The 22681-nt window shown below is 39.7% G+C and overlaps 1 protein-coding gene across 1 annotated transcript in view; it reads left to right on the top strand.

Moving 5' to 3' along the window:
* RNF217 (ring finger protein 217) overlaps nucleotides 1-22681 on the top strand; it is a 50992-nt gene that overhangs the window by 17084 nt on the left and 11227 nt on the right. Inside the window, exons 2-3 of the mRNA XM_062488773.1 lie at nucleotides 12106-12339; nucleotides 18848-19012. Of these exons, the coding sequence (XP_062344757.1) occupies nucleotides 12106-12339; nucleotides 18848-19012 (399 nt within the window). The remainder of the gene's footprint in view (nucleotides 1-12105; nucleotides 12340-18847; nucleotides 19013-22681) is intronic.

The raw sequence follows: 22681 nt of genomic DNA on the forward strand, positions 1-22681 counted from the left end.
TGTGGTGGGTGGGAATCTTGCCCCAGAGAGACCAGAAGAGACACAGGAACAGAGGCAGCAGGGCAGAGGAGAGGCTGGGTCCTTTCAGGCTGCAGCTGTGGCTGCAGGGCTCTGCTTGCTCCCTCCATTTGCTGTGCCTGGGATGTGATCTCTCCTGGCACATATCTCACTAGCAGCTGATCAGTGTGAGGTAACTACCTGCTGCTACTAGTAGTTATTCCCTTTGATCAAGAGTTACAGGTTTTTTTCCTCTGTGTGTGATTTCCGCCTTGCTGACAAAAGTGTGTAGAAGCTGATACTCTCCCATAGAAATGCTTTTGAGGAGTAGAGGATTATTACAACTTTTATGAGTCTAGGAGCCGTGCAATGAGAGACAATAATGTAATAGTGAAGGTAAAAGAATTGTGTTGACAGTTTTTCCCTTTTTGGTACTATTAGAGCCCTCCAGGATAATCCCAGCTAAGTCCCTGGGGACTTCTCACGGATGACCACTTACTGCAGTGATTTGTGAACTCGCCTTTGGCACTCAAAATCACTAGGAGAGAGAAAGAAGGGAAAGCTACATTGACTTCTTCAATAAATTTTTATCCATTAGTCATGGAACAGTCTGAGATAATGTCAGTCTTGGCTGACTGTGACCTGATGGAGTGGCTGAAGGGGTCTGAGACCAGGGGAAGGATACTGGGAACAACTAGTATGGGAGAGGTCTGGCTGGACCTGCACCCCAAACCTTTCAAGGTCCTTGTAGGTGTTTGATCATTTAACTGGAGGCCTCAGGTTAAACTGGTAATACAGGGTAAACCTGGCACACCATCCAGAAAGAGAAGTCTGTGTCAGTAGGAGTCCTCTTTTTCCTTTCTGTTCTGGGTCAGTCTCTAACCAGCCAAAAAGGATGATTGGCAATATCTGAATTCAATGATAACAACAGTTATTCTCACCTTTCCATATTAATACACTGTCTGGGACTGCTGTTACCCTCAAAGTGATTAAAAAGTTAAGGCAGGGAAAGGAAACTTCATTTTATGTTGCGGTGTTTTTGTTGGGTTTTCTTTGTTTTTTTTTCCTCCTATATGCAAGTATTTCTACAGCCTTATCTGATCACAGCAGTACTTTTGCGCAAATCAAATCTTCTCCTCACTGTTAACACTGAGATTTTAGCCCAGTGTCTAACCCGGGGCACTTGACTTACTCTTTGTTGTTCATTTTTGCCTCATCACAAAAGCAGGCTGTCAGAGCACAGCACTGCCTTGCAACATCTTTGTCAAATCTGTATCAACATTTTGAAATAGTTAAAAGGTTTGTACTAAAGGTCATATTGTGTTATACTTACCTCTTAAACATAAATTCACATATATAAACAGCAGATGAGATAACTAGTAGTGGGTTTGGTTTGTTTTGTCTTGATAAAGAGAATTTGTAAAAAAATGAGAAGTTGTATTTTCTTCCCCTGTTGTAAACCTGATGCAAAAATGAGTATATTAATAGCATTGTCAGCTGATAGAACTGTCTTTAGGAATTTGTATGAACTTGCTTCATGTTTTCTCTGCTTTAGGAGAAATTGGTAAGTGGAATGTATTGTTCTAAACACATTTATAGTTTGATTTTCCTGGTATACACCAGCTATATTGTCTGCTTCCCCCTCTTTTTGATGTTTCTAATGGTTTTATGATCTAAAGATTCTAGCTGATTTTGACAAAGTCTTCAGCAATCAATACACAAACTGTCTCTTAATCAAGCTGAGGTTCTGGCTTCAGTGGGGACCCTATTCTGTCATATTCTTGGATAAACTGACCTGACACAGTAACAACCCCAGAATTATAACCAGAGTTTGATCATCAGGAGAATTAATGCTGATAGCTTGGCTGCTTAATAAACTATTTAAAAGTTACTGTGCACTAGACCAGTGCAGCACTTTATAGGATTAGATCAATGGGACAGAATTGTACTTTCAACTTAGATATTTTTTTCTTCTGTACTAGGTTTCTGTTGAGGTATCTTAGGTAACAGTTGAACTCTGTGGTGATGGGTAATTTGCTCCCAGCTGGGGTGACACTTGACTTCAGTTCTGCTTCTCCAAATATGGATCAGAATCAGTGTTGAAGCTTTTGCCTCCGCTCTCTGGAGAAGGCTGTGCTGTTTGCACTTGTTTTTCTTGTAATTTGCTCCCTGTGGTGGCTGTATCCACATGTATCCATCCTTGCATTAAATGTGACTTGAAATGTGGTTCCAGCTTACAGTGCACTGTGAGAAATAACTTCTTGAAATAGTGTGACATTGCAATTATAGCACAGTATCCAGGGTTTGTCCAAGTGGTGACATGTGGGGAGAACTTGAAAGTTTTTTCTGCATTAGCCTTTCCCAGGTTTATTCCTAAAAATGGGTCAACATGTACATCCATCACTGAAGCCATGTAAAACTTACCCATTTCTGTCACTTCACAGTACCTTTTATTAGCACACCCTTTCATCAAAACCGGCTTTATTATGAATTGGTACTGGTACAATGAGATGGGCTACTTTTCAAAAAGGCAGAGCAAAGTAAGTATTTACAAATCAGAACGGAGCTCTTTTGTAGCAACTTGTTCACATAAAGAAGTTTATTCAAGTTACCTTGTTTCTAGGGGAAGACAAATGATGATATTTTAACCTCATACATTATATCTTGAATCTAAGAAATGTCTACTATTGCTCCTGACAATGACCTGCCATTTGGAAAGTACTTTTCAGGCTTTCTTCTGCTTTTGCTTGTATCAATGGAACTCTGCTGTTTCTTTATTAAATTCATCAAGTAAAGAGGACACAATTTGGCTTCATGTCTGATAGTCAAGCATAAAGATGCTGATTGTTAGTACATGTACAAGAAATCTCACAAACTCAAAACTAGCAAAGGCATGGAAACTAGTTATAGGTGTATTTCTGTAGGAAAGCAGGAAGGAATAGCTATAAAATGGCTGTCCTTTTTCTAGGGGCTGGGGAATGTAGGTGATCAGGTTGGTGAAAAGAATAGCTGAGATATTTGTGTTAGAAGTTCTCACTGTTTTTAAGTATTCACCTACATCCATGCCAACTCTGTCAGGTTTTTTAACTGGCTTCTGGGAGGTAGTAATGAGATACACAAGAGCAGACTTCTTCTGCCTCCTTTGCTTGATTATGAGAGCTTATCTTATTTTATGCTAAGTACCACTTTCTGTTGGAAGAATATCAGGCATCATGTAATGTTTCTGTAGTTAAAACAGTAAAACATAACAGCAGCTGTTGTTGGAGAAACCAAGGGTTGATTAACTATTGCTGATTATATCAGTTGGGCTTATCTGTGTTAGAGGTTCAGTCAGTAATACTGGTTAGTGAATAGGTTGTGCAAATATACAGTGATTTTCCCTATTTTATTTTAAATAAATAAAATACTGCTTGGCAAATGAGAGCTTAGGAACCTATTCCAGGTTGCATGTCTGGTGGGGTACCTGACTATTACATAGCAGAATAGTAGAAGAATGAACGTTTGATTTTGTCTTTTGCAACATAAACAATTGTAGGATGAATTTGCACTGTTTATGGATTTTTCTTTGCTCCATCCGAAGACCAAAGTGGTGATTCCAAGTGAAGATTGAGACCATGTTTTTCACTGTTCTATAACAGCTTGTCATAGAATGGCTTGGATCGAGAGGGACATTAAAGATTATCCAGTTCCAACCCCTCTGCTGTGAGCAGGTATGCCACCCACTAGACCAATTTGCTCAGAATCTGATCCAGCTTAGCCTTCAACACTTGCTGGGATGGAGCATTGACAACTTCTCTGGGCAACCTGTGCCAGTGCCTCCCCACCTCTCAGTAAAGAATTTCCTCCTAACATCTGATCTGAACCTACCTTCTTTCTGTTTTAAGGCCATTACCCTTTGTCCCATAACTCCATGCAGTTGTAGGAAATCTCCATCTCTCATAGACCCTTATTAGGAGCTGTAAGGTCTGCCCTACGGTCTCCCTGGAGCCTTCTTTTCTCCAGGCTGAACAACTTCCTCAGCCTGTGTTTATCAGAGAGGTGCTCCAGCCTTCTGATCATTTATGGATGTTAACTTTCTGTCCATCATTAAGAAAGGGAAAGGTTTTGATTGTGATACTAATATTGTTAATAGTTAACAGTATTATTCCATTGGAATAGATTTGAACCTGGGTTAATCCAGCTTGAACCTGGTGGAGGTTGGAGTTTGACTGGAGATCATTTGCTATTATAAGCAAGACAAGGAAACATCTATGTTCCTTTTTAAGCATTGTTCCTGTGGCAGACTGTCATACACATAAAAATTACCTGCTGAAGTAACTGAGGACACTTGGGTTTCATCTCCTTAATTGGAAGAATTGGATTTTGATTTTTGGGGACTTAGGTTATTTTGTTTTCTTTCTAATTTGTTTTCTGAAGTAAGAATTTAAATTAATTACAGTGAACGCATCATGACTTCTGTGCTTCTGGGAGTTCAGGCATGTTGAAAATGAGGGTTGCTGCCCAGTGGCAGGAGGAGGGTGAGTGGTCAGTGGCTGCTGTTATGTCTCTATCTTATCATGTTCAACCTGTTCCCTCCTCACCTTCCCATTGTATTAGCATGGGCTCTTGCAGTTAATGCCTTAACAGAGAACTCACATGAGCAGAATATACCTTGGTTAGTTTTGACTGGTAACAAATTCAAACACAATTACAGTTTCTACAAGTCTTACACTGGCTATAGGAAAACAAGCTGTCCTCCTTTGAATTTAAGACTGTTAATTAAAGAGGTAATTGTGATAGAGTTTTATCTTACTTTACAAGAATCAGCTGTGCAAGTTGGCTTGTTCTGGTTCTGTTTTACTTGGCTGTGATGTTTTTATATCCATGCTGAAAGCATAGCAAACCATCACTGTCAGCAAGGTGTTGCTTCTTTGCTATTTGTATTTCGTACTGCTACTGAGACCCTTCAAGCAGGGCTCACTCCTGAGATGCCCAGGTTATTTAAATTTATCATGGTATGTGGATGGTTTCTTGGCCCTTGCTTCTTTACTGAAATTCCTTCCTGTACCTGCTCAATTTTTATGTGGGGTCTTTTGGTCTCCTAGGCAGGAGCAACTGCCTCTTGTTTTCCAGCTGAGAAAGGGCAGGTATCTGGCTTGTTCTGCTGTCCTCAAAGTTCTTCTTTCATGAGAATCTTTGGATCTGTTATTAAAAGTGAATGTGTCTTCTAAGGAACAGAAGAATCAGCATAAGCATACTTACATTGCTAGTATGCACACCTGGGCAAAATCAGAAAGCATTTGTGCTTTTTCTTCTCTTAATGAATGTTGAGGGCTGTGGGTTTGGGTTAGATTCCTCCAAGGTTTGCAGTTTATGCCATTCTTCCTAGGTTAACTTCCTCCACTGGGATTTCCCCCTCCCTCTGCCCCCCGACACGTGTGCGGAGGAGAGGTCAAAGACAGCTTTCACATCCTCTGGGGGCCCTGGAGAGTGCAAGATGAAGCATTCTGCTAGTCAGTCTTTCCATCTAACCCTGGCAGGCCTCTTTGCTAGAGTGTGACCCAGCTCAATGGCCAGCCATCCAGGAGTACCAGCCCTGGTTTAATCCAGGCATGGAACTAAGCTTTACCTCTGCTCTGGGTTTCAGCTCATTGCGGGTTCCAGAGCGCTAGAACAGAAAGCACATAACCTCCATGCTTGCTGGTGACCTGCACTAGGTTTGATGAGCAGGCAGGGGCATGATTTAACACAGTGCAGTTTTTCTAAATGCATTGCTAAGATAAAATTATTTCCTTTTTTAATTCGCTCAATGAAGTAACAGGAGATGAAAAGACAAAAAGGGAGAGCTCTCCGTGTTGGTAGTTGTTCACTTCTTGCAAAGTAGAATTTTAGTGTTAGTTTTATTTTTCTATAAATAATTTTCTATAACTCCTACGTGGAAGAAAAATGGAGTAGAACTACATGTCACCATGTCATCAAATGAGAAAGCAAATTAGGAGGCTTTTAAGAAAAACATTTGGTTGAGTTAGGTGCATTCTGAAGAATATCTTTCTACTTTATCCTCAGCTTTTTTTAGGAGAGTCGTAGATGTAACTGTGGAGTGACTTCAGGAGAAGTTTGAATGGGAAACAAACAAAATGGTGTGGGGTATTGCTCCAGGCAGCCAAGAACACTTCTGCCAGTTAAGGTTTTGGGTTGTTTCTGGGGCTAAAGCCACTCTGGTCTCTTCCCACACAGGTGGTGCTGGCTGTGACCCTCGCTGGTGTGTAGCTGCACCATTCCACAGTGCTCCTGGGGACATGGATGTGTGTAAGTGTGCTCCTGTCACTGGTCCTCAGAGTTATGAATGAAGCTGGAATCTCGGCCTCTGGCTGAAGTTGTAAAAACTAGATGACCTTTGAGAATTTAAGTTGATGCTGTGTTTAAATATGCTTTGTAAAGCATTCAGAAGACTTGCTTTTGGAGTAGAAAGTTCAGATCTTTGATGTGCTGGTGATAGTGGCTGGATGCAATTACGTACACTTAAATTCCCTTCTAGCATCTTGCTTTTGAGTGCCTTTCACCTGAAGGATGAGGGACTAGCAAGTACTTAAAAGGCCCCGAGACTTTACTTCTTTTTTGTGTCTTTTTAAGTGTAGACAGTGTGGTCATAAATGCAAAACTCATTGAGAATGAATTGTTGTCAAAACTAGTGGTGTCTGCTCAAGGCTGCAGTGTTTGTGCTTTAGTGGCACTCTCTGAGTGTCATGTGGAGCAGGAATCCCTAGGTTATTGTCATGGCTGCATCCTCAAGTGTGGTACTTGTGAAAGGAGTACAAAGACTCAGAGGACATGGGGAGGGGAGCATCCTCACAAGTCCTCTCAGGGCTGGTCTGTGTGAGTTGGTGACACAATAGAAAAGACTCTGCTTCAACTTTATATTAATATAAAATGGCCTTTAGATTATTTTAATTACAGTTCAAATATATAATTTTGAACACCTCGTGGTTTCTTTTGAGGACAGTGATACATGCCCTTATAAAAGCTGCTGAAGTCCTTCCCTCCTGAGGGGAGGAGTGATGACTCTTGACTGATGTTATAGATGGTTGTCAGAGAAGATGGTGGAGCAGCTGAATGAGACAGGCATTCAGGAGGTAATTTATTGCAAGTCTGTTCACAAATGAATTTAAGAGGGATTAAAAGTGAAACACCCCATGGAGTATGGTTTGTGAAGTAATGAACAACAGGCAAGAAGTTGCAGAAAATGTTCTGTGGAGGAGGTGGCACACACAAAACAGATGATGTTTTTACTTTTGGTAGTGAGACAACTTAAGTAGCTCCTGATCTAATTACTCTTAAGTTCTAGCTGTTTATTCTTGCTTGTCTTGCAGCAGCACTGGGAATTTGTACCATTTAAGAGTAAGGAGGGAGGATGAATTAACTGAAAAAGAGAATGTGTTTAGCAGAATTTTTAATTTTTTTTCTAAGAATTTTGATGAAGAATGCCAGGATATCACTGGCACAAATCAGGGATCCAGACTTATGAAGTTAGTGCTAAAAACACAGAAATGCCTTGAAGGCAGGTGCAAAATGTGTAATAAAAGTTTGGACTGTCTTTGGTTAGCACCTCTTGAATCATATCTACTTGGATTTCATTTGGTTAGCACCTACCATTGTGGAGTTCTGAATCATGGTGATTGCTTCAAGTATTTTCCACCAATTATTAGTGGTTTTTTTAAAGAAAGTAAATTCATAATGACACACTTTCCCAATGTACAAGAAAAGTAATTCTTTACTACTTTGTAACTTACCATTGAAAATGAAAGAAATGTTTCCAGTGAACTAGAAAGGAATATAATTTTGCTTATAAATAAAGGGAATTTTAATCCAACTGTTTCTTTACCTAGAGTATGAAAGTCCTCTAGACTGGACTGTCCCTTCCCTTGCATCTGTGCATTTCCAGAATATTTTTTTAAATGCATAACGTCCTTGGTAATTTACAGGGGATAATGTGGTGCACTGGTAGAAATTAAATTTCTCTGCAGAAGTGTGTATTTGTCATGGCCATGTTCAGTTTCAGCTTTAAGAAGTACGAGCAATTAGGCATGTGCATCTCTGAACTAAGAATGGAGTTTCAATTAGAAAATGCTTGTTTGTAGATCTATGTTATAAAATAGAATGGCCCCTTCTTTAAGGAATATAGCTGCAGCACAGCAGCACAAGTACAGCCTGCAAATGTTATGTTACATCCAGCCTGGGGCAGGCCAAATGGCAGGTATAAATCAGTGCTTTTCTGGTCTGCCTTGAACTTTGAGTTCTGTGTAGTTAACAAAGATTTCCTTTAAAAAAAGGCTCAGGGTCTGGAAATTATTTTCTGACTTAAGGTATCATGCCATGTTTCTGTTTTCTGTTGGTGGTATCATTGCTTTCTTGGGCAGTAAGTAAATCAGTGTAGAGTCTGTGTGTGTCTTGTCTCTGTTTCCCCTGCCCTTTTTTCTCCCTACCCCTCACCAATAAAAACACTTAAAATGTCAGGAATTGGCAGGGGGAGGTACATACTGTTACCCTCATAATTTAAATGTTACCTTTCTGTAGGATGAAAAGAGCCTGCTTTCTCCTTCTCAATTGTAAGCAGAGTAGCCCCTCCTGAGATGCTTTACAGAAGTAAAGCACAACTGAGTATAAAAGCTGGTTGCTGCTTGACATTTAGCACTGCAGCAGCTCAGCTGCTCTTAGACATAGGAGTCCTTCCTCATGCTGTGAAAATACACCATGCTGTTCTTTTTACTGAAGGTTCTGAAGTTCTTAATGCACAGCGGTTTTCTTAAAACTTGGGGGTTTGATTTTAAGGGAAGCTAATATTGAAGGGATAAGGCTCCTCAAAGCAAAAAGAAAATGAAGGAAAATAATAAAACTAGTTATTTGTACCAATATCATAAGAAATTGTTTTATTTTGTTTTTCCTTTCTCATTCTGTTGCATGTCCTGAGTCCATGGCAGCAGGTAGCCTGATAAGCTACCTCTAAAGCTAAGCTTCCATCAATTGCTGATGCACAAAGATGGACTGTTTTGGTAGGACAAGGCTCCATTGAAGTTACTGCTAATAAGCAAGCCAGCTCTATTCAGTTCAGTCCCATTCAAAACACAGGAAAAGGCTCAGTCTCTGCCAAACTTGAAAAGCTGAAACTATTACAGAGGTTAAAAATTATTTATTTCAAGTGGGTGTAAAACATATTTTCAAATAAACACTGAAACCACACCTGACTCTTACCACATATATTAATCATATTCTGTGTGGGCATGAAGTACAGAAAATGTTGAGCTTTGTATTCCTTGGTTTTATAAATGCAGGTTTGTTTTAAGTATCATTTAATATAAGCAATGCTTAAGTATTGTCAGGTACAATGCACCTTCTCATTATGTAGTGCTACTCCATTGTAGCTTAGTTTACTCCTGGCAAAAAGATGTGGCTCTTGTAATACCTTCCTAATGCTTAATTTTTTTTTTTTGACAAGATGTAGTCATAGGTGGGATTAATTTGACTATCCACTTCTGAAGTGTACCTATACTTGTCTAAACAAAAGCTGACACTAATCCTAGTGCAATAGCTTTTTGTGTTTTTGTAGCAAATTGTTCCCTTAGTTCAGTGTGCTTGTGTTCTGTAGTGCTGTACTGATTGTCATCTGTTCATTGATGCACTGGGTGATTCTTCTGACAACAGTCCATGGTCTGTATGCTTGGTTTCAGTTTTACTTGCTACTGTCGGTGAGTCAGTGTATAGGTATATATACATGCAGGTATAAAATGCTGGCATTCCCCAGCTCCAGTATGTGAGGTTTGGGGGATTTTTTTTTTGTTCTCTTATTTTTGGGGTTTTTCTGTTGTTTGTTTGGTTGGTTTGTTTTTTTTTTTTTTTTCTTTTTGGTTTTGTTTGGTTTTTTATGCCTTTGAGTACATACTCCTGTACTGACACTCGTCCATGTAAAAGCCAAACTGAGCTTGGGGTTGTTTCCATGTGGCAGAGCTCTGCCAACCTTTTAGAGCTGGAAATAAAATGTGGGGAATTTCCCTCCTAAGAATGGGTGTACTGGGGAGCTACCTCTCCTCTGTACTGCAGACAGATTTGCCTCCATCCTGACCTGGCTGTGCCTTGAGCCAAGGCTGCTCATGGCCCTGTGGCAGTGATAGCTTGCTGAGGTGTTCTCTGCCGTGCTTTGGTCTGAGACTCGCTGCCACCATCCACACCCTGCATTTCTATCTCTAGCATATACCTAATCTCTTTGCTCTCCTGAGTTTTAGCTACATTGCTGAGAGAACAGAAGTAGTGCAGTAGGAATTTTTTTTAAATCAGTGTAAACCTTGGGCTTGATACCATGTTGTTATGATTCTTCTAGTCCTCTGGTTCCTGACTAAATTATTCCTTTTGAGTCCATGTGGCTCAATTGCTAAAGCAATAATGACAGGGTCGTGTTGTGTTGCTTTTTAGGGTTTTGCCCTCCTTTTTTAGCTCAAGTGCTGCATTAGTAGAGTCTTTGTGTCTTCTGGTACCACTATGCAGCTATGAGATCTGCATCCAAATCTGAGGTGGTTCTATCTTTAGTGTATTGTTTGGCAGGTTTATTTAATTTATCATGTTAAAGAACAGGTAGTGTGGGGAAATCAAACTTGCCAACCTTCAAATAGCAATTCCTGGAATTAAATGCTGGTTTCACCCTTTATCCCTTCATGGAGATACTCAATAAGGAAGGAGTTGGTTTGGTGGTCAGCTGCACTTGTGTGGTCAAAACTCACTGGTTCAAGATTACTTGGGGCAGACACAAACATGCTCTAGCTGGGTCCTTGCAGACTCAAGATCCAGCAGGGTTTATTAACTTTGGCTTACTGCCAAGCAAATGCAACTCTGGTGCTCCCAGACTAAGTAGGATCTGCTGTTCTGGCATGGAGGCTGAGTAGTTAAAGCCTGCCAAGCATGAACGGTGCAGGTCTGGGTCCAGCATGGTTCTTGGATCCAGGAGCTCTAGAAACATGCTGTGGATATCTCAACATACGGATCAGCTTGGGACCATCAGGGCTCATCAGATCAGCAACAGTTTCTGCCCTGTTAATCTCAAGCTTCTTTGTATGGTTTTATTGTGGTCTTTATTAAGGTTTTTTAATGTTGTTGTTGGGGTGTGTGTTCTTTAGAATTTTTAACCCTTGAGTTCTGGGGAAGTGTATTAGCTTGATCAACCCCAAGCTCAGTTAAAACTTCCTGCATGTGCAGTATGGCATATACAGAATTCACAGAATTACTAGGTTGGAAGAGACCTTCAAGATCATCAAGTCCAACCCATGCCCTAACATCTTAACTAAACCATGGCACCAACTGCCACATCCAGTCTTTTTTAAACACATCTGGGGATGGTGACTCCACCACCTCCCTGGGCAGACTATTCCAGTACTTTATCACTCTCTCTGTGAAAAACTTTTTCCTTATATGTAACCTGTATCTCCCCTGGTGCAGTTTGAGACTGTGTCCTCTGGTTCTGTCAGTTGTTGCCTGGTGAAAGAGACCAACCCCACCTGACTACAAACACCTTTCTGGGATTTAAGGAATGTAAAGAGCTTCTTGAAAGCGGACTGCAGAGGGACTGAGTGTACTGAGCAGAAACCAGCTCAGGGTTCCTGATTCAGAGCCGCTGATCCTAAATTGACTTTTAATTTCTTTGTGCTGTGATTCCCAGGTCATATGGCAGTGAAACAGTATGCAAATGTTTCCACTGTCTGCTTTCTGACAGCCCTTGCGAGCCCTGTGGTGCACTGACCATTACACCCAAAGTATGGAGTGCTGGGTGGACATTGTTAGTTAGGATTTGAGTTGTTTATGTGTTGTGTGTAGGCATGGTATATACACTGAAAGAATATGTTTAATAACTGCAGTTATCAGGGTAATTAGTTTTCTGTTTGGATTTGAATATGCTCTCTGGAAGAATTGCAGTGTGCTTGGTGTAACTCCACCAAGCACAGATTAAATAATTTAAAGACAATATGCTAGGTAGCCTCTGGATTGTTACAGTATTTGAATTTAATTTTCCTCACAAAATTCACCAATGCTTGCTTAAGTTTTCCAAGCAAGAGATCATACTGCTCTTTTTTTGTTTTTCATGTGCAGGTGCAGCTGGGGCAAGCGGATATAAAATGCCCCATCACAGAGTGCAGCGAACACCTGGATGAAACAACTGTCCTCTATAACCTGCCCCATGACGACATCATCAAGTACAAATACTTCTTGGAACTTAGCCGCATTGACTCCAGCACCAAGCCATGCCCTCAGTGCAAGCACTTTACAACCTTCCGGAGGAGAGGCCACATTCCTACCCCTGCCAAATTGGAGAACAAATACAAAGTGAGCATGCTTGCCGGGGCTGTGGGTTAGATGGCACTGCAAAAGTAGGACAGCATTTGGTGAGCATTAAATGAACTTCTTTGTTTCGCTGGAGCTGTGTGCAGGGTGTGATTAGGAATATGAATCTGCAGTGCATCATTGACTTCTAACGGTTCACGCAGTTGAACCCTTCAGCCTGCTTTTTGGGTTGTTGTGGGTTTTTTTGGGTAGGTGGTATAATTTTGTCCTGACATAGATTTTAATTTAAAGAATGTTTTCTTTCTGACATGTAAACAGTATGATCACAATCAGAAGAGACTGGGAAAGGGGAGTTACCACTATAACCAATAATTTTATACACATAACTTATAAGTTTTCCCCGGAACTCTGGGTGAGTGAGTTTTGGGCATTTATTGCATAAGGCTGTTGACATTGGTTCTTCCTTAGTAATAGAGCTGTTGTCTGTCCTGCTTGTTGATTCTGATTTCTTCACTTCCTTACCAGAGGTTATACATTACTGTAGTCTCCTCATTCACAATGCAGAACTTTGAGAAATGGGGGGGGAGCCACATTTCTACAGCATTTCTTTTCCTAGAAGAGTTGCTTATACTGTGATTTTAATCAGAGATAAAAAGCAAGAGCTTTGAGCTGCTCAAAGTCCATCTAAGTTCCAGAAGACAACAGTTGTCTGCAGCACCATGTTCTGTGATAGCTTTCCTTCCGGTTATTTGATTTGTTGTGGTTGATTTCATGATTGAGCTGGCCTTTCCTGGACAAACCAGTTCGCAGTAGGAGTTTAGATGACTGTTTAGATAGCCCTAATTACACAACATAAGATTCAGCCCAGTCTGAAGATTAAAAGGTGGAAGGTTGTGTATTCATTGGAGTTGAAGAGATGGTAAAGCTAATTCTGAGTTATGAGCTGTTTGTGCATATCTGTGTAGGTCATGAATTATATGCCACACTCTGTTGGACTCAGTGTTTTCAAATTTTTGTCACCTTACACTGATGTGGAAAAAATTTGAAACTGCAAGTAAAATTCCTTCTGCCCAAAGCTTTTCTCTTTCACCCATCTACTTCATCATCACCACGCATCAGATGTAATCCAGGGTAGATCAGAGCTTGTAATGCTTTGGCAGCTGCCTCTCTTAAGGTGTCAGAAGCTGTTAGTGTCCCACAGCTGTGGGTCATTGGTGGTGAAGCTGTTGTATCACAATCCTGCCTGATCTGAGAACATTCCTCAGGGTGTAAGCAGTGCTCTTTTATGAGTTAAAATGCTGCAGTTAAAATGTTTCCAACTGCCCTGCAAGCCACAGTGGGAAGGAATGGAAGACTGTGTGCAAGCCAGGAGCAGTTCACTGGTCGTGTGCATGTCCCTGTGATCTACAGAGCTTAAATCTCCTGGCAACAGACTCTGGCAAAATGTTTCCTAAGAGCTGAGCCCAAGTGTTATGTGCAAGTATATGTAGTTGATGCTAGTCAGAAATATAATGGGGAAAATGCTGGCAAGCAGAATGGGTGATCCATTCACCCATTCAGATGGTCCACATGACCTGAGCATACTCCTTGAACCTCAACTGTTTTCTGGTGTAGGTACAGTTTTAGTGATTTATGTTAAGCTTAGCACAAGGAGAAGTTTTGTTGCAGGGAGAAGGTTTAAAAAGATGACTGTATATGACATGGAGTACATATGTGAGTAATTTGCATGCGTACATAGCTGTGGACCAGTATTAGCTGTTTTCTTAGGTTCTCGTGTGATTACATGTACACGTTGTGTCTTGAATTTTAGGCTGTTTGGAAGCAAAGACAGATTTGTGTGTAGCATAGGAGACATCTGACCAGAGGCTTTTGAGGCTGCCCTATTCACATGCAAGTAATATAAACAAGCAGTTGTACCAGATGAATTCTGAATCAGCACTGCAAGTGTTGATTTCAAGAGAACCAAGTCGTGTGGATAACACATAGGCAGAAGCTTATGTAGGATCACAGCACGGCCAGTACACACACTCTTTTATACACTGCAAGGAGAAAGCACTCTCAAATTCAAGACTTCATTTGAATTGATACTTTAAAATGTTAATGCCATTTCTAAAATTTGATGCAGTATTTAAAATTGCAAATAACATGGAAATTTAAAGACGCAGAAAATTTATAAATTTGCTGGTTAAAGTCCACCAGTTCAATTGGCTGCAATTCAGTTCTTGATGTACTAAGCCTAGAAAGTTAACATGTATGTTGAGGAAGGAGGGAAAGTAAATGAGAACTTGCTGTCCAAACCTTTCTTCTACCATTAATGCCACACAGGGTCACACAGAACTGCAAGAGAGCTATTTAATTGTCTATATAAAATATTTTTATCACAAGTAGATCCAGCAATAACTCTGAAAAATTACTTGCCCTCTCCCATATAGCCTGAATTCAGAGTGAAATGTGGTTTCAGACAAGCCTCTAACAAACCTTTGTTCAGAGCCGTTATGCAAAAGTGCAGTGGAAATGGGAAAAAAATGAGCAATTGCTGGTTGAGATCCTATGCATGGAATGGTAAAGGTTTTACAGGAGTGAGTAAGACTTGTTCTGTGAGGAAGCTCTGGCTTTTGCCTGTAAAAGTTAGTTTTTTGACCTGCCACTTGCCATGGATAAGCAATACTCTGCTCTTTGGGATTCATAATGAAGTTTTTTTGTTCACTTCTATCAAGAGATATAAGTCACATAAAAGGACTTGAGTGTTTGGGTTTGGAAATGTAAATGTTTTTTTAATGCAGTTGTTACACAAGTTATCTTTATTTTGAGCTCCTAAAGAGTTTCTGGAAGTTGTTCTAGAACTAGCAGGAATTTGTACCAGCAGAGATGCTGTGATAGAGCTGATGTGATCCCACTTTTGGATCAGATTTTAACTTTAAGTAGTAGGTATCTTCATGGCTATACATCACTTCAATCTACCTTGAGCCTCAGCAGTTGCTGATGTGATGATTTTGCTGTGCTCTCCCTCCTTGCTCTCGGCTGTTCATTCCTGCCAGTCTGCTTTTGTTTATGTTGATGTTTTTGTGTCTCACTGTTTTTGTTGCTGCTTATTTTCAGCTGTTTCAAGAGAGGGGATGGGTGGATGATGAGGAGAAGGAAGCTGTTTTGGCTGGATCCTATATTTATTTTCAAATAAAGTGACAGTGTCTGCAGCTAGAGACTGTAATTCATGTAATCAGTTAATTGTGTAATTAATTTGGCTATCCTGTTACATAGCAACTGTTCCACCAAGCAGCAGAAAATCCCACTAAGCTTTTTGTACCTTCAGGTTCTAGGAATATTTTTCATGTACAGTCAGTTTTGTTATCATCAGGTCACATTGATTTAGTTGTGTTTTGTGTTGAAATTATCTGTCAGTTTTGAAAAGTCTTTTTCTGTGAGGTGAGGAAACTGATAAAGTAGCTTGCAGTAAAGAAGCTTGCTAAGAAAATGGAAAATGTTAGCCTCAAAGGTCAGTGTTTCAGAAGCTGAGAACCAAGAGAATTAGAACACAAAGTTGTGTAATCTTTTCTATTTCAAGGGAGGCTGATCTCCAGATAGCATAGAAGTTTGTGTATATATCCATTCTCTCAATTCTGATCAATATAAATAATAAAATAAGTGGGAAAATATTTGTGTGAGGAAAAACATATTTGAAAAAATGCAAGGTTAATGTTTTGCAGATGTAGTTTGTCTGCTTTGCTGGACTGCAATATATTTTAGTGGTTTAAAATCATATGTAGATAGCATTTCTGTGTCCTTGCTGTGGTGATTTCATGCGTGACTACTGAATCAAAACAATATTTGATTTTTCTTTCAGAAAAGCAGAGAAAAGGTGGAATAAGAATGTGAAAGGTTCTGTAATTGCCCTGTTCTGTTTCTGTTTCTTAGGCACAGGGGCATCACACTGTATCCAAGTTTGAATGGTTTTAGGGGTTTGTTTTGCAGCCACTAGTTCCAAGAAAAACAAGGTTCATAACTGCTTGGAGGACATAGTTTTCTTTGCTTGCTTCAGTTATGCTCAGGAAGCACTGAACCCACAGAGAAGTGAAATGGCCCATTCAAAATATAAAAGCTATTTACAAGTTCAGTTTTGAGGAAGGTGCTGTCAGGGTGACAGGTGGAAGAGGAAACTCATGATGAAGCATAGAGCTCTTGCTAGTTCAGTTAGGGCCATTTGTGGTAAGAAATGTTATTTTGGGTTCCTGTGGTTATAGCCTCATCCTGTATTTCAGTACTTTCTGATTAATGTGTTTGGAAACACCTGATGTCAGTGTGGGTGTGTAAGTTCAAATATATATCCTGGTGGCTGCTGTACTGCTCCCACTTAGCTACATGCTATAATGGAAAGAGTGTGCAATTAATTTGTAATTAATATTCATCAAAAAACAAACCAAACAAAAAACAAACCCACAGAACTCGTGCTTTAAATTATGTTGCCTTTTCTCTAAGGAATAAGCTTTAACTTGCAACTTCCTGACCTGTTGATTTGGGTTTGTACTTTTTAACAACCGTGTTCTATCTCAATGTCTGAATACTGCAACTGACAGAAGTTTTCAGGTTGTAGAACACTTATTTGTGGCTACAAGCTCCATCTTTGGCTGAGGCATAAACAATTACTGAGCCCTACAATATGATGCTATATTCAGTATTCCCAGCAGTAGGACACTGTGACATGTTGTTGAAAGACATAAATTCAATGCTGGGAGGGAGTGGAGAAGAAAAAGGAAAACAGGAAGATATGGAGATACGGGTTAGGATAGGTTAGATAACTGTCTTGTGCATATTGGCTTTTTAAGTATTGTGTAAAGATTTATCAGTGCTCTGTGTTAGTTTCATTAGTAGCAATATATATATAATTCTTTAGGTTTCTCAGAGCAGGAAATTTCCTTTCTGTTGAACTGGTTTTATTAGGAGAATTCATCTGGGAAGCAGAGATGCAAGTTAGTACATTTTCATTGATTCAGCATCTTGGCCACTGGCTCATTGAATTTGAGAAAGGGCACTATTTTGTATTGCTTTTTTTTTATACTTTATCATGACCTTGGACAAGCTTTCAGGTAAAAACTAGTAATGTTTGTAATCTACATGTTTCAGTACTAATGTGTTGATTCCCTTTAAACAAGGTGTAGTGATTGCATGTGTAAATAATTTTGGCCAGCCCAAGAAAAATATGTAAGGGAGATAGAGCACCTACTTTGGACTCTTAATTGTAGTCAAGGAAGCATAACACCAGTTGTCATGATGAAACCAGAGGGCACAGCACCTGGTGGGAGTGAGAACTTGAGAAATATGTTTAGGGGACTTCACATTTGACTACACTGTAGGATGTAGTTTTCCTGAGAGGCACCCCCACACCATGCATGGTCAGTACAGATGTTTCTGGTTTTGGGGTGAACCAAGTCTGGACACAGACATAACCAAACCCTTGGTTTGGCTGATTGAATTCCTCAGTCCCATCCATCAGCTGAATACAAGCCAGGACAGTGCCAGACATGGACTACAACTGGGGATAGTGGACAGGGCTCAGCAGTTGCTTGAGCTGCTGAGATGTTTTGCTGCCAAACACAGCAGAAGTGAACATGTTGCAGAAACCTGGATGTGCCTGAGTCTAATGTGGCTTGTAGTTCTTGCTTTCCTTAGTCATGATCCAGGTTGGAGGCCTGTCTTCTGTCAGATATGCAGCTACAATATGCCTCTGTTTATTACTCCTGCAAATACAGCAGCTGCCTTTGCTTTTCATAAAAAAAAAGACCCATAAGCAGGCTGTGGAAGAAGATGTGATCACGATGGTACCTGTTTGACACAATGATTTAAAACTGAGGTGGTGGAAAGAATAGATCCTTTCTCAGTTTGAATATGGCTTGTGGGTTTTGCCATTAGGTGTGGTCTGTAGCAAGTGGGCTGTTTGGCACAGCCTCAACTTGCCTTGACGCAATCAGGAGCAAAAGGAGGTGCCTGACTTCCCGTTGGTAGTTGTGGCTCTTGGATGAGAGCCTTGCTCATGGCCCCTTTTCCCAGGACCATTTCTAATATAAGCTTCATAACCCATGCAGAGTTCTGTAGAGCCCCTTCAGAAGACCAAGTACTTTCTAATAGCCTTGGCAGTGCAGTTTATTCCTAGAAGAAGACAAATCTACTGCACTGAAAACTGCCAGCTCATTTTTAGGTGTTCTCACAAATGTATTGGAAGCAATTGAATAAGCTTTCTGGATTCTGCCTTTTGTCAGTTGAGGCACACAATCACTTTGGGAAGTAGTGCCTGTGTTTAAACCAAGCTACTTGTGCTTCATTTGATTGAATCCTTTCCCAGCCTTAGCAATTACTTTTGTATTTTGCCTTCTTTAAAAAGGAAAAGAACAAGCTAGCTTCCACAACTTCTTGTGTTTTAAAAAACAGAGTCTCCAAAAGATGTTAGATCTTTGCTGGGCAGCTGTTCTCTTAATTGAAGAGCAGTGGGTTTAAAACAGACTCGCTAGTTGTATCAGCACCCAGCTTGCAAATGTGTGGTGTTTTCTCATTTATACAGATCCAGTGTCCATCTTGCCAATTTGTCTGGTGTTTCAAGTGCCACTCTCCCTGGCATGAAGGTGTTAACTGCAAAGAATACAAGAAAGGAGACAAGCTGTTACGTCACTGGGCCAACGAAATCGAACATGGGCAGAGGAATGCCCAGAAGTGTCCAAAATGCAAGGTGAGCTGCTCTCCCTTGGCTTCCAGGTAGTTGCTTCAAACTGTGACATTTAAAATACACATATACATGTAAATATACATTTAAAGTAAATATTTGTAGCTTCTGCTCAGCATTGAAAATGAAATTCACATGTGCTGTGCAGTTTCTTGTTAATGACCCATTGAGAAGCAAAGGTCAGATTTATTTTTTTTTTTTTGCTGGTTCCTGCACTGATTCTGCAGAATGTCTGCAGGTAAAAGAAATATTGTGGAAATTATTGAGAGGGGGCTTTGGTGTATGCTTAGAATTGTAGAAATTTTTGGGTTAATTAATTGCAGAACAAATTAATCCTGAAATAAAGCTTTAAAGAAATGGCAAGTTTTAGGGAAGTACAGTGCCCATTGTCAGGTTTTCCAGACAGTTTGAGTGGATTCAATGTATGAGTAAGGCTGGAAATAGTCTGTCACAAGTTAACTAAGGGAAACTAAGACTTGGCAAAACTCTTTTAAGTTTTGTAGGATTGAATGTTACTTCTTCAGAAGCTGTACCTCAAGGTGGGACTTCACAGGCCACACCTTGAGTGCTGTGTCGAGTTCTGGGCCCTTTACTTCAACAAAGACATTGAGGGGCTGGAGTGAGTCCAGAGAAGGGCAGCAGAGCTGGTGAAGGGTCTGGAGCACAGGTCCTGTGAGGAGTGGCTGAGGTCCCTCCTGAGCCTCATTTTTAGACTGGAGAAAAAGAGACAAGAGAAAGGGTTGTAAAACATTGGAATGGGCTGCCAGGGAGATGATGGAGTCACCAGCCCTGGAGGTGTTCAAGAAATGACTGGATGTGACAATGCCATGGTCAGGTGACAAGGTGGTGTTCAAAGGTTGGAGTTCATGATCTCAGAGGTCTTTTCCAACCTAGATGATTCTCTGAAGTCTTTCTCATTATTAATTTTCAACACTGAAATGCAGTTCCACACCCCAAAAACGTCATCAGTCCCTTCAGAGATGAGAAGTATTTCCCACTACTCGTGAGATACAACAGCACTGTGCACCCCTGCCCCAGTTGCCCTTAATTAAGGCTGCTCTTAAATTGGTTCGTTATTTTTCTCACAGTTCCCAACAGAATAGTGAGTCAAAGCAGGACTGTTTCATAGAAAATGAATATTGAATGGGAAGATTTAATTAGAAACATACAAAGTATATGTCACACTTTGAACCTTACACTGTGCAAATAAGGAGATGTTCATCAGTTTACTAAGTAGCATATTTTGGTCTTTGAGAAAGAAATGCCTGTGATGCCATAGCTTGAAATTGAAAGATTTCAAAACACTGAACAAAATCAGAAAGTTCTGAAATCAGCAGCTGGTTGTTCACGCTGCTTCATCACACGTGTGACCTTTTAACAGAGTTTTTGCAGCTTGCTTTTTGGTAAGAGTTGATAGGTTTGAGTCAGTTCTAAAAATGTTCACTTTCTGGGAAGTCTTAAAGTAAAATACTTTGTTCCTTTTAGAGTGGGAAGAAGTATGTGTTTTGATTTTAATTGTTTGACTTGTGTCCAGGTTCAGATTTTATGACAGTGGGAATGATGTGACTTGAAATAAATTGTCCAAAAAATTAAGAAAGTGGACCAAGCAAAAGAATATGAATGTGGAAAAAGAGGAGTGGTAAGAAGGCTGATATCTGGAAAGAGAAACGAACTAAGACTGCTAAGTCTGACATTAAGCCTGAATGAGTTAAAATTTAAAATGCCATGTGTAAATATTCAACTCTTTCTCACCATCTTCAAAAGAAAAGGCTGGACACTTGAAACTTACATGGCTTGTTGCCAATTCTGAAGCATGAAGTTGCACGAGTTTGGCTGCTAATTTAAAAAATACTTGAGCTTTCTTTTCTTAATCAAAGGAAAACAAAACCTACACAGTGGGAGGCAGTATGGAAACTTGTGAAACTAGCACAAGAAAAAGAACCTCTGTTAAATCTTTCCTGATAATGTGGCTCTGTAAGTGAATATTGAAGAAAGAATTCAACCTTTTATTAACCTGTGTTGCTACCCCAACTCTCAGTACTTTTGCTTCAGAGGTGAAAAAAAGTTCTTCTTGCCTGCAATCTCCAAAATGTTTCTCTCTACATACTGACTGTTTATTTTTTAATCAAATCTATAACCTGCAAGCAGTTGAAAGTACCACTTAGCTGGCAGTTAGTTCAAAAAATGCATCTTTGAGTAGTTCAGAAAAATGTATCTTAAGCAGTACTTTTTGTCAAGTCTTTAGAAGGTGTTCGGACACATGGGGATAGCATTCTGACAGTTAACAATTTGAAGTCAGGGGGATTAGATCTAATACTTGTCTGCCTCTCTCTCCCATCCATCCCTCCCTCCAAAACCTGTATATAAAATAACCTTGAATCAGCTGATAATATATTTCCAAATAAAATGAAGTGTGACAGAGAAAATAATTTGCAGCATATTATTTGATTTTTCAATGTTCTAGGTCCAAAGAGGCCATGTTTCAGGTGAAGACACACTTTAATCTCTTCCATATTTTGGTCTGCAAAATTTGCAGCAGCTAAAATTAGCAAATACATTGAGGGAAAGTCAGTATTAAATTGTGTATGAAGATGTTAGTATTTCATCTTTACACTAAAACTGAAATGAATGGAAATAACAGGTAGAAACTTAAGTAGAGGTCCAGTTTCTTTACTGAAGTAATATGTAAAATTGCTGGTAACTTCCAAAGTGCAATTCTGATTACATTTTAAACTGTGACCATATTTTTCAGATAGTTTCAGGACATAATTATTTATATGCACAGATACATACACACACAGATTCTTTTTAGCTGTACTGTGGAGAAATTGAGAGCATTATCTTGTCTGGGCATGCAGGTGAGAAAATCAAAACACACTTATGGAGTATTTGTATACAGAGGCAAATCCTCAGGCAAATAAGAGTATTTCAGTGGTTTGGGTAAGTGATTTGGAGGAACATAATCCTTTGTAATGTCAATATAGTAGGGACTGGTAAATAAGCTTAAACTTGATTACTTTTTCCTGTAAGTCGATACAGCTCTAGTGCATCTAATAGGAATAGCTTATATTTACTTGGTCTCTCCAAGATGTGTTTATATAAGATAATAAAAATGTTACACATTGTCCAGATGCTTAATTGTAGATTTATGTTGTGACTCCATGTCAGTACAGAAATATGGAAAAGTGCTACTTTTTTAAACTGTATCTTAAATTTCTTTTGACTTTTTTTCTTAATAGAGCCTTTTCCAAATTTACTATACATTGTTTTGAGAATCAGTATATAGACCATTTTTCTCAACAAGACTTATCCAAAAAGTGGTGGTCTTGTTCTAGAGTAAGTTGGCTAATAAGTTCAAATTCACTATGTGTTATTAGATATCATTTGCCAAAATCTATAACATTATTTGTCTTCCCCCAGTACTGTTTTAAGGGGTTATTTTTTACAGTTTCTTGGTATGTTTGCAACAAAATGCTTTTGTTTCTACAAGTGTTTTTACAGTACAGCAAACCAAGGGAATGCTACATACTGGTGTTATGGTACCACAGATTTCAAAAGCAACACTGTCTGAGGAAACACCACATAGTAGCTCTATCTTAGAAGGCTTTGAACAACAGCAGAAGTTTAAAAGCAAGCATGTCAATGCAAATAAAGGAGTGTGTACTTCTTATCTGT

The sequence above is a fragment of the Cinclus cinclus genome, chromosome 3, assembly GCF_963662255.1.
Source record: "Cinclus cinclus chromosome 3, bCinCin1.1, whole genome shotgun sequence".
In the NCBI taxonomy this organism is placed as follows: domain Eukaryota; kingdom Metazoa; phylum Chordata; class Aves; order Passeriformes; family Cinclidae; genus Cinclus; species Cinclus cinclus.